Source organism: Mixophyes fleayi, chromosome 2, assembly GCF_038048845.1.
Source record: "Mixophyes fleayi isolate aMixFle1 chromosome 2, aMixFle1.hap1, whole genome shotgun sequence".
NCBI classification, from domain to species: domain Eukaryota; kingdom Metazoa; phylum Chordata; class Amphibia; order Anura; family Limnodynastidae; genus Mixophyes; species Mixophyes fleayi.
The window spans coordinates 359,468,813-359,482,858 of NC_134403.1; the positions used below are offsets into that span (position 1 = coordinate 359,468,813).

The window sequence follows — 14,046 nt, forward strand, 5'->3', positions numbered from 1 at the left end:
AAGATATAAAAGCAAAAAACATTGATACATTTAAACTATTATTTAGACACATAAAAAAAATAGCAAGTCGTATACATGATGTATTTATAGTATTTACCTGTATGCCACGTGAGACTGGACTGCCTGACAACCGTTTTGTGCAATGACATCTGGTATATAGGATACATTTGTTGACATATACACACATACAGATTACTCAGCAGTGTAGAAGAATGAGAACATTAAATGGCAATTTATTGTGTTAACCAAGAGTAGGTCACACAAGTGGAGAGACCATTCCCAGGCAGAAAAACAAACAGCATCTGCAGGAGGTGAGGAGGGGGCTGGTGATAAGTCATACTTGCCAACTCTCCCGGATTGTCCGGGAGACTCCCGCATTTTGCGAGAGTCTCCCGGACGAGTGTGGCAATCTCCCTGATAGGAAGGGGGAAAAATTTAGTTTAAACGCCGCGATTCACCCGGAATCGCGGCGTTTAGCCCCGCCCCCACTGTAAAATGACGCAATTTGCGTCATTCCGTCACGGGGCGGGGCCAAAATGACGCGATTTCGCAGCCCCGCCCCCTACACGCCCACGTCCCAGCCGGCATCTCCCGGAAAAAGAAAAAAAAATGTTGGCAAGTATGTGATAAGTACAACTACAAAGGGGAATAATGAAAGAGAAAGGTTACATGACAGAAGAGGGCAGCCAAGATCAGCTCAGCCTAGCACAGCACTAGCCTTATTGTTCCTTATTGTGGTGTCACATGACCTGGACAGGTCAGGTCATGTGACATCTTTCTTAAAGAGCAGATGACGTTCTGGTAGGGTGTTATATATAACTACTGTATCTGGTTATAGTACTGCACATTCCTGTGTGCCTGTGGTCAGTATATAATTACATGGTAGTATCCCTGCTGCAGCCTGGTGGTCTAATCGTACTTAGCCCCTCTCTACATACTGTGTCTGTGTTCTATCCACACCTCACTGGGTAAAAACTAAGACAGCACAATTTGTCATTGAAGAGTGTAATGTATAAGTGTTATGGTCAACTACAGTGATCAGGTCATGTTGGGGTGTAGTGTCCTTTGTCTGTATACATTGTAATAGAATTGTATTATGATCATGTCCAGTGGTCAGGTCATGTTGAGGGTGCAGTGTCCTATGTCTGTATACAGTGTAATAGAATTGTATTAGGATCATGTCCAGTGGTCAGGTCATGTTGGGGTGTAGTGTCCTTTGTCTGTATACAGTGTAATAGAATTGTATTATGATCATGTCCAGTGGTCAGGTCATGTTGAGGGTGCAGTGTCCTATGTCTGTATACAGTGTAATAGAATTGTATTAGGATCATGTCCAGTGGTCAGGTCATGTTGGGGGTGTAGTGTCCTATGTCTGTATAGAGTGTAATAGAATTGTATTAGGATCATGTCCAGTGGTCAGGTCATGTTGGAGGTGTAGTGTCCTATGTCTGTATAGTGTAATAGAATTGTATTATGATCATGTCCAGTGGTCAGGTCATGTTGGAGGTGTAGTGTCCTATGTCTGTATAGTGTAATAGAATTGTATTATGATCATGTCCAGTGGTCAGGTCATGTTGGGGGTGTAGTGTCCTATGTCTGTATAGAGTGTAATAGAATTGTATTATGATCATGTCCAGTGGTCAGGTCATGTTGGAGGTGTAGTGTCCTATGTCTGTATACAGTGTAATAGAATTGTATTATGATCATGTCCAGTGGTCAGGTCATGTTGGGGGTGTAGTGTCTTATGTCTGTATAGAGTGTAATAGAATTGTATTATGATCAGGTTATGTTGGGGTGTATAGTGTCATATAAATATTATGTTCTGTTAAGTATAATGTCCTGTCTCAAAATTGCTTCCACTGTTGTCAGGTATGAGCCGTGATAAGAAATACAATGTGCTGTATTCTACTTGTCTTCTTTGCTGGGGAACAAAGTCAGTTTCTTGCAGAGATGATGACTTCTAGAACCCCAGAGAGCGTCAGTGCAATATCTGCAAACACTGGCTTCTAAATACAAGTATGAGAAGTAGATGTAGATTTATTGTAACCTAAAAGTACATTTGTATGGTACAATGGTTATAGTTCAGCAGCAGTGATCCCACTCTCATTCAGAGATGGAGACATGACGTGTCTGCCCAGTATTGCCTGCTATCACCCTGTGTTTTCTCCTGGCAGGTGGAACTAACCGGTAATAGCATTTATGAGTATATCCATCCCTCAGATCACGATGAGATGACGGCGGTACTGACAGCTCATCAGCCCCTTCACCCGCACTTACTACAAGGTAAATCTATAACCCTGTTCTTGCATTATAATCAGTATTATATTTCCAGCGTATCTTGATATTGAGCAACCAATGAACGTTGAAACAGCCAGACAGAGAGGTTGTATGAAGTGTTAGTGTAGGGTCAGCCAGACTCTGTCTTTCCATAGGTTGCCTAGACTGCAAAGCTGGGTACACTCTACAGGTTTTTCCACTTATTATCATGCAGATCACACGATAAACGACTGTTCGGTCTGATATCGCATTAGTGTGTAAACTCCCACAATCATGTTTTATTGCACATCCTGTTGTGTCATTTGGTTTTATAAACTTCCTAAAAAATCACGATCAACGACGGAACAATGTCGGGCAAATGTGGAAGTGTGTACGCACTCACCAGCAGCAGTGTAGACAGATATCATCTGTACAGTGTGCAGAGTCACCATCTTTTCAGCAGATGGTTATGATAGATGAAGATCACAGATCTCAAGGTAAATCGTGTAGGTGTGTACACATGAATCTGCATGATCATCGGGACTTTCAGTCATTGGTAGAATCGTTACAGATATCTCATCTGCATTAATTTTATTTAGTGTGCACCCAGCTTTAGACATATGACACAAGGCAAATTCGAATCACTTAAATTGAAGCATGAATTGAATTGTTTATCAGAAATAAGAGTCACCGTTTACATTCACTCAAACTGTCTGCCATTTCAGTGTACACAATATGCACGCCCGGCCGCTCCGTCACTCGTTGTGAAAGTGTGGAGCAGTGGCAGAGTGGTTAGCATTGCCACCTCACACCCCAGAGGTTATGGGTTCAATTCCAACCAGAACACCACCTTTGTGGTGTTTGTTTATTTTCCTCATATTCATGTGGGTTTTTTCCATATACTCTGCAAAGCCCATGGCACTATTAAGGACGGTTAATAGTAAGCGTTCAATAACGGAATATATAAGTGTTAGGTTCTGCTACAGAGACGTGCGTAGCAGAGTACCTATACGGGTGTGTATCTCTACAGCTCCGCACAAGCCACCATGTTCAGCAAGTCCATGCTCTGGTTGCACATCCAGGGTTCACAAGGGATAATCTGACTACAAAGCACAGCCTACTGCTCCCTCCCTCATTCATTTACCTTAGTTTTTGGTTTTCCCTAAACACTGCCCTTTTAACCCCTATTCCTGCTTGAGTACCATTGTGCTATACACATCAATGTGTTACTCTCAAAACTAGGCAGGAGGGTCACAAATATACTCAGTGTTGTGCGGTGCCTGTACTTCAGCTCATTTCATCCTCAGATGTCCACAGGACCATGATTGTCCTCTACTCACATAAATACACCTAACACAACTGAAGCCAATAATGAAGGTTATTCACCCCACTCAGAGGTGAATTATTAAACTGGTTAGCTGGTCGGTTTACTGCTAATTGTGTGTGACCATTCACCTCCACCTTTCTGTGAATAATCACTAAGGTGTGACAGCCCCGGAGATTAACGCCACTGTTACTAACACTTCCATAGTACAATGACCCAAAATTCAATATGCTGCCTACTTAGACTGGTTACACATTACAGGATATCACACAATAAACGACCATTCGGCACCATACCGCATTAGTGTGTACGCTCCCAACAGAGAAGTTAAAGTGGCCCTGGAAAAAAATTCTGAAGTGGCCTCATGTGGGCGGAACCAAAACAATGGTAGGTGTGGCCAACACAAAAGTAGGCGGGATTTAGAAGTACTGGAATTTGGTTGTATTAACACTTAGGAAAACCTAGATGTGTTGATTTAAGACACAGACGGTCATCTCTAAAGCAATACAGGGAATAAGATGCCAGTCCTGTGTTATAAAAAATAAATGAATCCATTTGCATTATCTGCGACTGGTTTATGCCTCTGTGCTCAAACTTGTTTAGTTACCTACTAACACATCCTTCCAATATTCCCTTAAAAGAAAATATCTTTCTTTATTTAAGAAATTTAACTATTATAAAACATGTTGGCACAGTCTTATCTGATCAGTCTGCCAGAGCAGCATATGGGCACCTCATGCACTGTTGCATCTTCCCCTGACGTCCTGAGATGCAAACTACCAGCCAAACTTCTCTCTTTATATATAATATATAAATGTGTACTGTGTGTTTAAAAAAAAATGCATTAAAAATAATCCTTATAACTAATGGCTATCCAGTGTGATCACCACAAAGGTGAAATGCTACAAGCATCTACAAGAAAACACTTATTTTGTAACAATTGTGTATTAGTCTAAATGTGCCCAGTGATTGGTGGTGGTTTGACTTAATAACAGTGCAGGGAGGGTTGGCAGACAATGACATAAGTGAAGGGGAGAGCTATTCCAAGGGTGTGCTGGTGATATAGAAAGTGCAAAGGAGGCATGATTAATTATATTGTCAGTGTAATTGGGGCTGGGTATATGTTCAACAAAGTGATTTGAGAATGGGACCAGTGCAAGGTAGAAGGCAGGCAATGGTGTCAATGCAAAAACCACTAAAGTATCACCAGAGATGGAAAAAGGCTCTGAGAGGTCGGGACACTTTTAAGACAGGGGGGAGGGTTATCATTTTAGAAACATTTTAGACAAATACACAGGCAAAACTGTGTACACTACTGTTAGATGCACGCAGCTCTGCCGTCACAAGTAGTACACAGCTATGCGGGACATACCTCCCAACTGTCCTTGTAGTTGGACCAAATCTTGACGAAGCAAGAGAGTCACCCAAATACGGGACTGTCCCACCAGATTCAGGACAGTTGGCAGACTGTCCTGCTCTCTCCTATCTGTTCTTGTCGCTTTCACTCCCTGTGGCTGCTGGTGTCTTTAGGCCAGTTGCTGCTTGTCTGGATCCTGGAATGCTGGAGGCCCTATATGGAAAAAATAATGGGTACATGAAATTTAGAAAATGCCAACCAGTCCCAGCAAAAATGAATATCATTTATGTTTAACATTACCATTTCCCACAAGGATCCCCGGCATTAAGTAATTCTTATTCACATTTAATAAATAGCCCTCCTCCCCAAACTTAGCCCCAATTTCAAATAATAGCCACATACCACCCCAGCATTAAATCAAAGGTCCCGTCACCCCATCCTAACTTAATAGGCCCTAATTCAATAACATGAATTAATCATTTTATAACATGCTTATATTACATATTCATTTAATTTAAATATTATTATTAAAAGCCTGATAAACTACCCAAACATTTGGGACATATCATTAAAAATTTTTCTGTATTAATAAAACATAATGCTATATGTATGATATTTCATCCTAATTACAGATGACAGACTACTGCGGGTGGAGTATGTTCTCCCCGCTTTGTGAGTAGGTTTCCTCCAGGTGCTCCGGTGTCATTCTGCAGCGCAAAACATGCTGGCAGCATAAATGGCTACTGAAAAGAGAATGGACCCTTGGATGTGTATTTGTGTTTTTGTGGTAGGAGAATTTGGACTGTGCACACCAAAGGGGCAGTCACTGTTGAGGATGATTGGATATTTTATGTACAGTGCTGTGTACTATAGTAGCGCTATATAAATACACAATAAATAAACTATTAAAATGTAAAATAAAATAAAATGTATTGTAGGAAGATATAATTAAATATGTATTCTCACAATACAGCAATAACTAACTTTTAGAAACTAAAATCTTCCTATGTCCAATTGCCACCTACTATAGTATGTTATAAAACTGATCTAAAATCGCTGAGCCTAAAGTGGTTACCGGGATACGTGGCGGACTATAACAAAATGGCAGCCCCCATGCTTCCCTCACAAAACCACTCAAGGCCGCGGCTTGCAATCTGCTTATAAATGTGTCTCTTGCGATCTCCAGTCCATCAGCTTGAAATACTGAATATGGTAGGAATTAACATTATGAAATTTGTAAACCAACAGGGAAATGAAACACAGGAATAGAAGCAACGAGGCCTTTTCAGTATCAAAGGCCGCAACAAGTCCCAGAGACTCCAGCTCCTCAGGTGGAGTATTAGAAACAGCTGCTGCCGTTCATGGACAATGTGATAGAAATTATTTCTGATCTCTCCATCCTCTACCAGTTCAAAAATCCAATTTGCTTGTATCACACTATTCATTCTCCTCAAGACAGACTTTCTATACCCAGTATTTAACTATTTTAGCTGCGGTCGGTTCCACCACAAGAAAGAAAGAAAGTTTCCTTTGGTTCATGTAACTCTGCCTGAGCATTTCGGTTAGATCGGGGGGGTGCTTTCTGTGCCTCATATATTTCACCATAGGAACTGAAAATGCAAATTTAGACTGTTTTATATCAGATTTAGGCTTTCTTGAGGATAATACACAATTCATACAAACATACAGTTTGCTACAAGGTGGTAATATATATATATTTTTTTAAACCCTCTCCCCGTTGCAATAATAAAAGAGGTTAGGGAAAACTCCTTTGATAGAAACATGCATATAAGCCAATCCATTACTGCAGCACGGACTTCTGGGTAAGGCAATCCATTACTAGAGCACTGACTTCTGGGTAAGGCAATCCATTACTACAGCACGGACTTCTGGGTAAGACAATCCATTACTAGAGCACTGACTTCTGGGTAAGGCAATTCATTAGTGGAGTACTGACTTCTGGGCAGGGCCTGATCAACCACTAGGCTGACCAGGCTGCAGCCTGGGGCGCTGGGTCCCGGGGGGCGGAGCGCTGCGGGTATTTATTTATTTATTTTTTTCTTCATTCATTTTTTTTTCTGGGTGGGGGAGGGGGGGTCGCCGCGGGGGGGTGGAGGGCTCGACGATCAAAAGCATTGCTGGTCAGTGGTTAACAACACACAGCCAATCGCCAGGCTGCCTGTTGCTGTGCAGCAGACAGGAAGCAGGACGTCTTCACTTCCTATCCGCTGATCTGAGGAGAGGAGCGACGCTGGCACAACTACAGGTAAGTGAAGGGGGGGAACTGCCCTGCATATCTATAGGGAGGGGGGGAAACTGCCCTGCATATCTATAGGGAGGGGGGGAACTGCCCTGCATATCTATAGGGAGGGGGGGAAACTGCCCTGCATATCTATAGGGAGGGGGGGAAACTGCCCTGCATATCTATAGGGAGGGGGGGAACTGCCCTGCATATCTATAGGGAGGGGGGGGGAACTGCCCTGCATATCTATAGGGAAGGGGGGGAACTGCCCTGCATATCTATAGGGAGGGGGGGGGGAACTGCCCTGCATATCTATAGGGAGGGGGGGGGAACTGCCCTGCATATCTATAGGGAGGGGGGGAACTGCCCTGCATATCTATAGGGAGGGGGGGGGACTGCCCTGCATATCTATAGGGAGGGGGGGGACTACCGTGCATATCTATAGGGAGGGAGAGGGGGGACTGTCATGCATATGTATAGGGAGGGAGAGGGGGACTGTCATACAAATCTATAGGGTGGGAGGGGGGGGGCTGCCATGAAAATCTATAGGGAGGGAGAGAGGTTGATATGTATGAAGGAGGGCAGAGGAGGGGGGCTGATATATGTGACTGGGGGAAATTTGATGTGACGGGGGTGGGGGATAGCTAGCTAGCAGAGTGGAGGTAAGGAGAATAGCTGCAAGGGGGATGGATGCAGGGTGGGAGGTAAAGAAAATGGCTGCAGGGGGTATTTAAAAAATAGAGCAGCTTTGGGGGGCAGAATCTCATGATTGTGTGGTGGTCACATGGGTGGTCTCAGCAATCACTAGAATACTAAATATTAGTGAGATGGGGCTGGTAGAGGTTTGTATTTGATTGACAACAAATATTCAGATATTGCTTACATATGCCTGTCCAATGGGGTACTTTTAGCTGGCCATAATGGAGTGTTTTGTTTCAACTAAAGGGCCTAATCATTCAGGGTTTGCATTATAATACATTTTTGCATTTTCAAAACAGGACGCCAACTTTCCAGAAGCCAGCGAGAGGATAACAAAGTTGCAAGAGAGAAGAGCAAGAACAGGTAAGAGACAATGGCACAATCTGTCTAAATTTGAATGCTGGAGAATACACCTGAACATTCATATTCAGGAGTGTTCCTATACACCTATATATTCGGAGGAGGGGGGAGCGCTGCGGCCGTATTAGCCTAGGGCGGCCAGAACCCTTAATCAGGCCCTGCTTCTGGGTAAGGCAATCCATTACTGGAGCACTGACTTTTGAGTATGCCATTGTATACACCTAGTGTGTATTCAGAGCATGATGTGCCAAGGGGGGTATTCAATTGTTAGCAAGATTTTTTTTCCCCCGCCGTGTTAAAAAAAAATAAAAAATCTCCCCTGGGCTTTTGCCGGCAATAGCAATTGTTTTGATTTGTAACGCGTTTAAAATACAAACGGTCAGATTTACTGAGCCGCGGTTTGAAAAACCGCCAGAATAAAAGAAGAGGTTGTGAGAGGCGTGATTGCTCACACTGCGAGCTGGTGAGTTATCCTGACATTCAGAACATAAGAGGAGGCAACATTGACTTTTCCATTATGGGGGCAAATCAATATTAATTGATTATGAAGGCAAAATTTATTTATAAATTACATTGTTCATTATATTATGGGTGCAATATGAATAAATAATTTATTAAGGGGGCTATAATATTTGTTTGCTAATTACAAGTGCCAGCATGTACATGGGCGCAAGGCATGCAAGGTGAAACTGAAAGCCAAGATTTCGGTTTTCATATCCTCTTAATACAAAAACAAAAAAAGGTAAAAAAAAAATATATAAAAAAATACTTATTAAAGAAACAAAATATTTAATAACATTTAAACATAAAAAAATGCTTTAGTCAAAGATTGAAGCATTTTTTTAATTATCATCATCATCATCATCATTTATTTATATAGCGCCACTAATTCCGCAGCGCAGTACAGATAACTCACTCGCATCAGTCCCTGCCCCATTGGGGCTTACAGTCTAAATTCCCTAACATACACACACACAGACAGACACACAGACTAGGGTCAATTTTGATAGCAGCCAATTAACCTACCAGAATGTTTTTGGAGTGTGGGAGGAAACCGGAGCACCCAGAGGAAACCCACGCAAACACGGGGAGAAATATTTCCATCTGTTATTTACCATTCTGAGGTGAAACCTGTTTTTCGCTGCTATTAGGGCTTTTTCGCACCTTTAATAATTCAGTCCATATATCTTAACTTTGTTGTGAAGTCCCCACTCTAAAGGGGATAATTAGGAACTTTTGTGAGTACTTCCGCTTTAAGATCTGTTAATTAGAGGCAGCAATAACCTTTAAAGGGGTAAGTTTATCAAACTGCGGGTTTGAAAGAGGGAAGATGTTGCCTATAGCAACCAATCAGATTCTAGCTATTGTTTTGTAGAATGTACTAAATAAATGATAACCAGAATTTGATTGGTTGCTCCACCACTTTTTCAAAAAATGCTTTATAAATTTACTTCTAAGACTCAGCAATTTCCAGGAGAAGTTCTAACTGTGCCCGTTATCCACATCAGAGTCTAGCAGCGACATGAGCAGTATTTATGTAAATGGGCCCAGCATTTCCAGGCACAATCATTGGTATAATCCGTTCATTTAAGTCCACTCAGTTCACATAATACCTTTAATACAACACAGGTCTGGCAGAGGTGATATTCCACATCGCATTCAGTTACACTCCACCCCCCTCCCCCAGCTGTAGTCACTGTGTAGAGAATATTAATAATGACAGGGAGGACTTCTGAAAACAGTGCGGTATTGGATACGCCGGAGTGAGGTTTGTCTTGAAGTCTCAGCTTAATCCTCCGTCATCATAGAAAGCAGAGAATTTACTAAAATGTGCTTTACAAGGAATAACAAATGAGATATAGATGTGCGAGGATTTAATCCTGTTATCCGTGAAGTGCTGATCGGATAGGAAGTAGTCAGGAGTCTGCATGAAACCCACTGTCTGACCGCGGATCTGATCTAACAATACTCACAGGAGAAGGCTTCGGATATATATGTATATATAGATAGATAGATAGATATAGATATTATATTATGGAGAACCATTTTCAGAAAAAAACTGTATTTTTTTAACTAATCTCCGGATGGCGTTAACAGAACAAAATAATTTTTAAAAAGTTTACAATTATTTCATCATCATCATCAATTTATATAGCGCCACTGATTCCGCAGCGCTGTACAGAGAACTCACTCACATCAGTCCCTGCTCCATTGGAGCTTATAGTCTAAATTCCCTAAAATACACACACACCGAGAGAGATTAGGGTCAATTTTGATAGCAGCCAATTAACCTACTGTATGTTTTTAGAGTGTGGGAGGAAACCAGAGCACCCGGAGGAAACCCACAGAAACACGGGGAGAACATACAAACTCTACACAGATAAGGTCATGGTCAGGAATTGAACTCATGACCCCAGTGCTGTGAGGCAGAAGTGCTAACCACTGAGCCACCCTTTTTAAACTGTAGTTCTGGACCTTCGGTTCCACTGTGCATTCGCAGGTTAGCTGATGAATGCATAAGACGGCAGAGATGGGCTCGCTCTGGGCCAGTTCCGCTCAGCTTCCTTGGCGATATTCTGGGGAGACGGTCTTGATTATGAGGGGCTGACTTGCGCGATCATGACTTTGCCACTGATGTCTCCCTTCCCTCTGCCACAGTGAGCAATGCAAGGACAGTGCCGCAGCTAAGTGGTGAAGTGCGCGGCTTTGCTGCGGAGTTTGGAGGCGGAGTTAATTAGCACGCCCCCTTCCATGACCTGACCACACCCCTTCTGACGACTTGTTGACAATTTGCCAAAGCCCACATGGTTTTGTACCATGTTGTCCCCCTCTGTAAAATTTGCTGGGTACACCCATGGTAGGAGGACTGAATCCTACCAAAAATACACTCTTTATTTTTTAAAATTATTATTAGCATCATCGTTATTTATATAGCGCCAATCATCTGCGCCATAGGCCGGTTCCATAGTGTGCTTCTTCGGGCTGAGTCACTGGGCTACATGATTAATTTTCCTTTAAAATGTTTCTAATAACATGCTGAGCCTATTCTCACCCCCCTCAACCCTCCGCCTAAAGTTTGCCAGCCAGCCCCCGCCAATCATATTACACAGCACTGGACAGAGAATATGTAACATTCACACTAGCCCCCCCCTCCCCCATGTTTTTGGGGTTGTGGAAGCACCTGGAGAAAACTCAAGCAAACACGGGGAGAACATAGAAACCCCATGCAGATAGGGCTCTGTTTGGAAACAAACTCTCGACCCCAGCGCTGTGAGGCAGCAATGCTAACCACAGTGCCACGCTGCTGCCCCTGGTGCTTTTTGCAGACTTTTGAGGCAAAAGAGGTGATAAAATAACTCAGTACAATCAAAATTAGACAGAGGGGGTCATTTATGAATCACAGTGAATGCTGTATTGCAGCATATTTATTTTGGGCAAATGCGTTTAATTAACCACCATGTCATCAATTAGCTGAAACGTTTTTAGTCGCTTTAAAAAATAAACCAGAGCACCGTACTTCAGTCCTGGGGCCAGGTAACAAGACCTATTGCCCAAAATATACTGACAAAATGAGTCTATTATTTTTAATGGGGAAAGACCAGAATCCTTTAATATGACAGCAGATACTTCACAAGGTGCTGTAGAATCACTGGAAACAGCGTAAATCCGCCCTATAAATGTTATAGAGATACAGCAGCCACAATTTTGATGGATAAAAGCCATCTAGCACAATATATTTCTGTCATATAACAATGAAGTAGCTGCTGTATAATAATTATACCATACTTGTCTATTCTCCCGGAATGTCCAGAAGACTCACAAAGTTTGGATAGGTCTCCCACACTCCCAGGAGCGCAGGTCATCCTCTCGCATTCTGCCCGCTTCCTAGTGAATTGGGCGGGGCCAGGGCCTCAAAAAACCTTATTTGCGTAATTTTGCTGCCCCCCCCCATTACTTGCCACTTGAACTGAGGGGTTTTTTTAAACTATGTTTACCTTTTTTTTTTTTTCATTTAAATTAGTGGAACTAAAGGCCCAAAATGTGGGGTAGCCGGCTCACAAGTGGGCATGTTTTAGAGGTAAGGTGACCCTTACCTCTCCGGACCAGTATTGCTGAGGCAAATGAGTATCAGTCAGATACTCGTCAAGATTTTGTTTGATAAGTTGCGGCAAATAGATTTTTTTTAGCGCTGCGATAAAAATCATCCCTGTCGACGCTATCTCATACATAGGGGCATATTCAATTGTTGGCGTTACAGCCAAAATTAACGCGCCCCGTACACTATTACCGTCATTACGGTAATAGCACGCGTAAATACCGGTATTACGGTACTTTTCTCGCTGGATTTCAGCTCGCGGCTCAGGGAGCTGTGAGCTGAAATCCGTCTTACTATTACCGTAATGCCGGTAATAGTTTTTCCACGGCGGAAACCGCGGACAATTAAATATGCCCCTTAGACCGCAAGCACCTGACATGCCAAACCTGCAATTGTGTGTAGAACAAAAGTTTATATCTGAATGGCGGTTTACCGCAATACTTTCCATAATGTAGGATCGTTAGCCGAGGGCCAATACATTAACAAGCATCTGCTGAAGATGATTTATCTCCTGTTATAAGAAGCTGATTATAAGAAATTGTCAATTTATTTTTTGTGTGAAATGTTAAAAATGTGCAAGTAAAAGAAACCTACATGTCCTGCTCTTGTGGGGATTTGCCAACTAGGTGCTGTGTATTTGTTCAAAGACAGAAGTTAGTTTGGAGAGGAGAAATAAAAGTATTAGTCTCAAGTTTCCTTGTTTGCTCACTGTATTTATTCTGAGAATATATTTCTGGTTGAAACCTTAAGACCACTTTAAACAATAACTCACCCCAAAATAATATGTGTCATTCACATTAGCCCCCCATGTTTTTGGGCTGTGGAAGCACCTGGAGGAAACTCAAGCAAATATGGGTAGAACATAGAAACTCCATGCAGAAACAAACTCCCGATCCCAGCGCTGTGAGGCAGCAATGCTAACCACAGTGCCACTATGCTGTCCCTGATGCTTTTTGCAGACTTTTGAGGCGAAAGAGTTGATAAAATAACTCAGTACAAACGAAATTAGACAGGGTAGGGGGGTCATTTATGAACCACAGTGAATGCTGTATTCCAGCATATTTATTTGGGACAAATGCGCTTAATTAACCACCATGTCATCAATTAGCTGAAACGTTTTCTGTTTCAACAGAAACAGAAAAAAATCTTCCGCTTACATAGGGTGCTCTGACCCATAGCTCTCAACTGTACAGATTTTGTTGGGACAGTCCCCAATCGGGGTCCTCAAAAGGGGTGTGGCTTCTGCAGAAATTTGAATGCTTTCACCTAATAGTGGGCATTTTAGGGGCATTACAGGTGGGTTTAGGGCAAATAAGATACGGGCTTATCGTGTCCCGATTTTCAATGTTTGGGGGGGGGGGGGGAGGGGCATGACTGACTCAGTACTTCATGATCTTTTTAGGTACTCCCAGCAGTGCATGTTTTCTGCATCTCCTCACAAAATAGCTGGGTAATAACAATTAATTTGTGGTGCTTTCTCAGATTATGTTATTGATACCATACTTGCCAACTCTCCCGGAATGTCCAGGAGACTCCCGAAATTCGGGTAGGTCTCCTGGACTACCGGGAGAGCAGGCAAGTATCCCGCAAACTGCTATTTGATGGCCAAAATTATGTGATTCGTGGTGAATAACATCATGTTGGCCCCGCCCCCCACGCCAAAATGACTTTTTTGTCGCCGGGGTGGGGCCAAAATTATGTGATTGACCATG

The 14,046-nt window shown here is 42.6% G+C and overlaps 1 protein-coding gene across 1 annotated transcript in view; it reads left to right on the top strand.

The window, feature by feature from the left end:
- SIM2 (SIM bHLH transcription factor 2) overlaps positions 1–14,046 on the top strand; it is an 82,248-nt gene that overhangs the window by 47,752 nt on the left and 20,450 nt on the right. Inside the window, exon 4 of the mRNA XM_075197231.1 lies at positions 2,175–2,283. Coding sequence (XP_075053332.1) covers positions 2,175–2,283 — 109 coding nt within the window. The remainder of the gene's footprint in view (positions 1–2,174; positions 2,284–14,046) is intronic.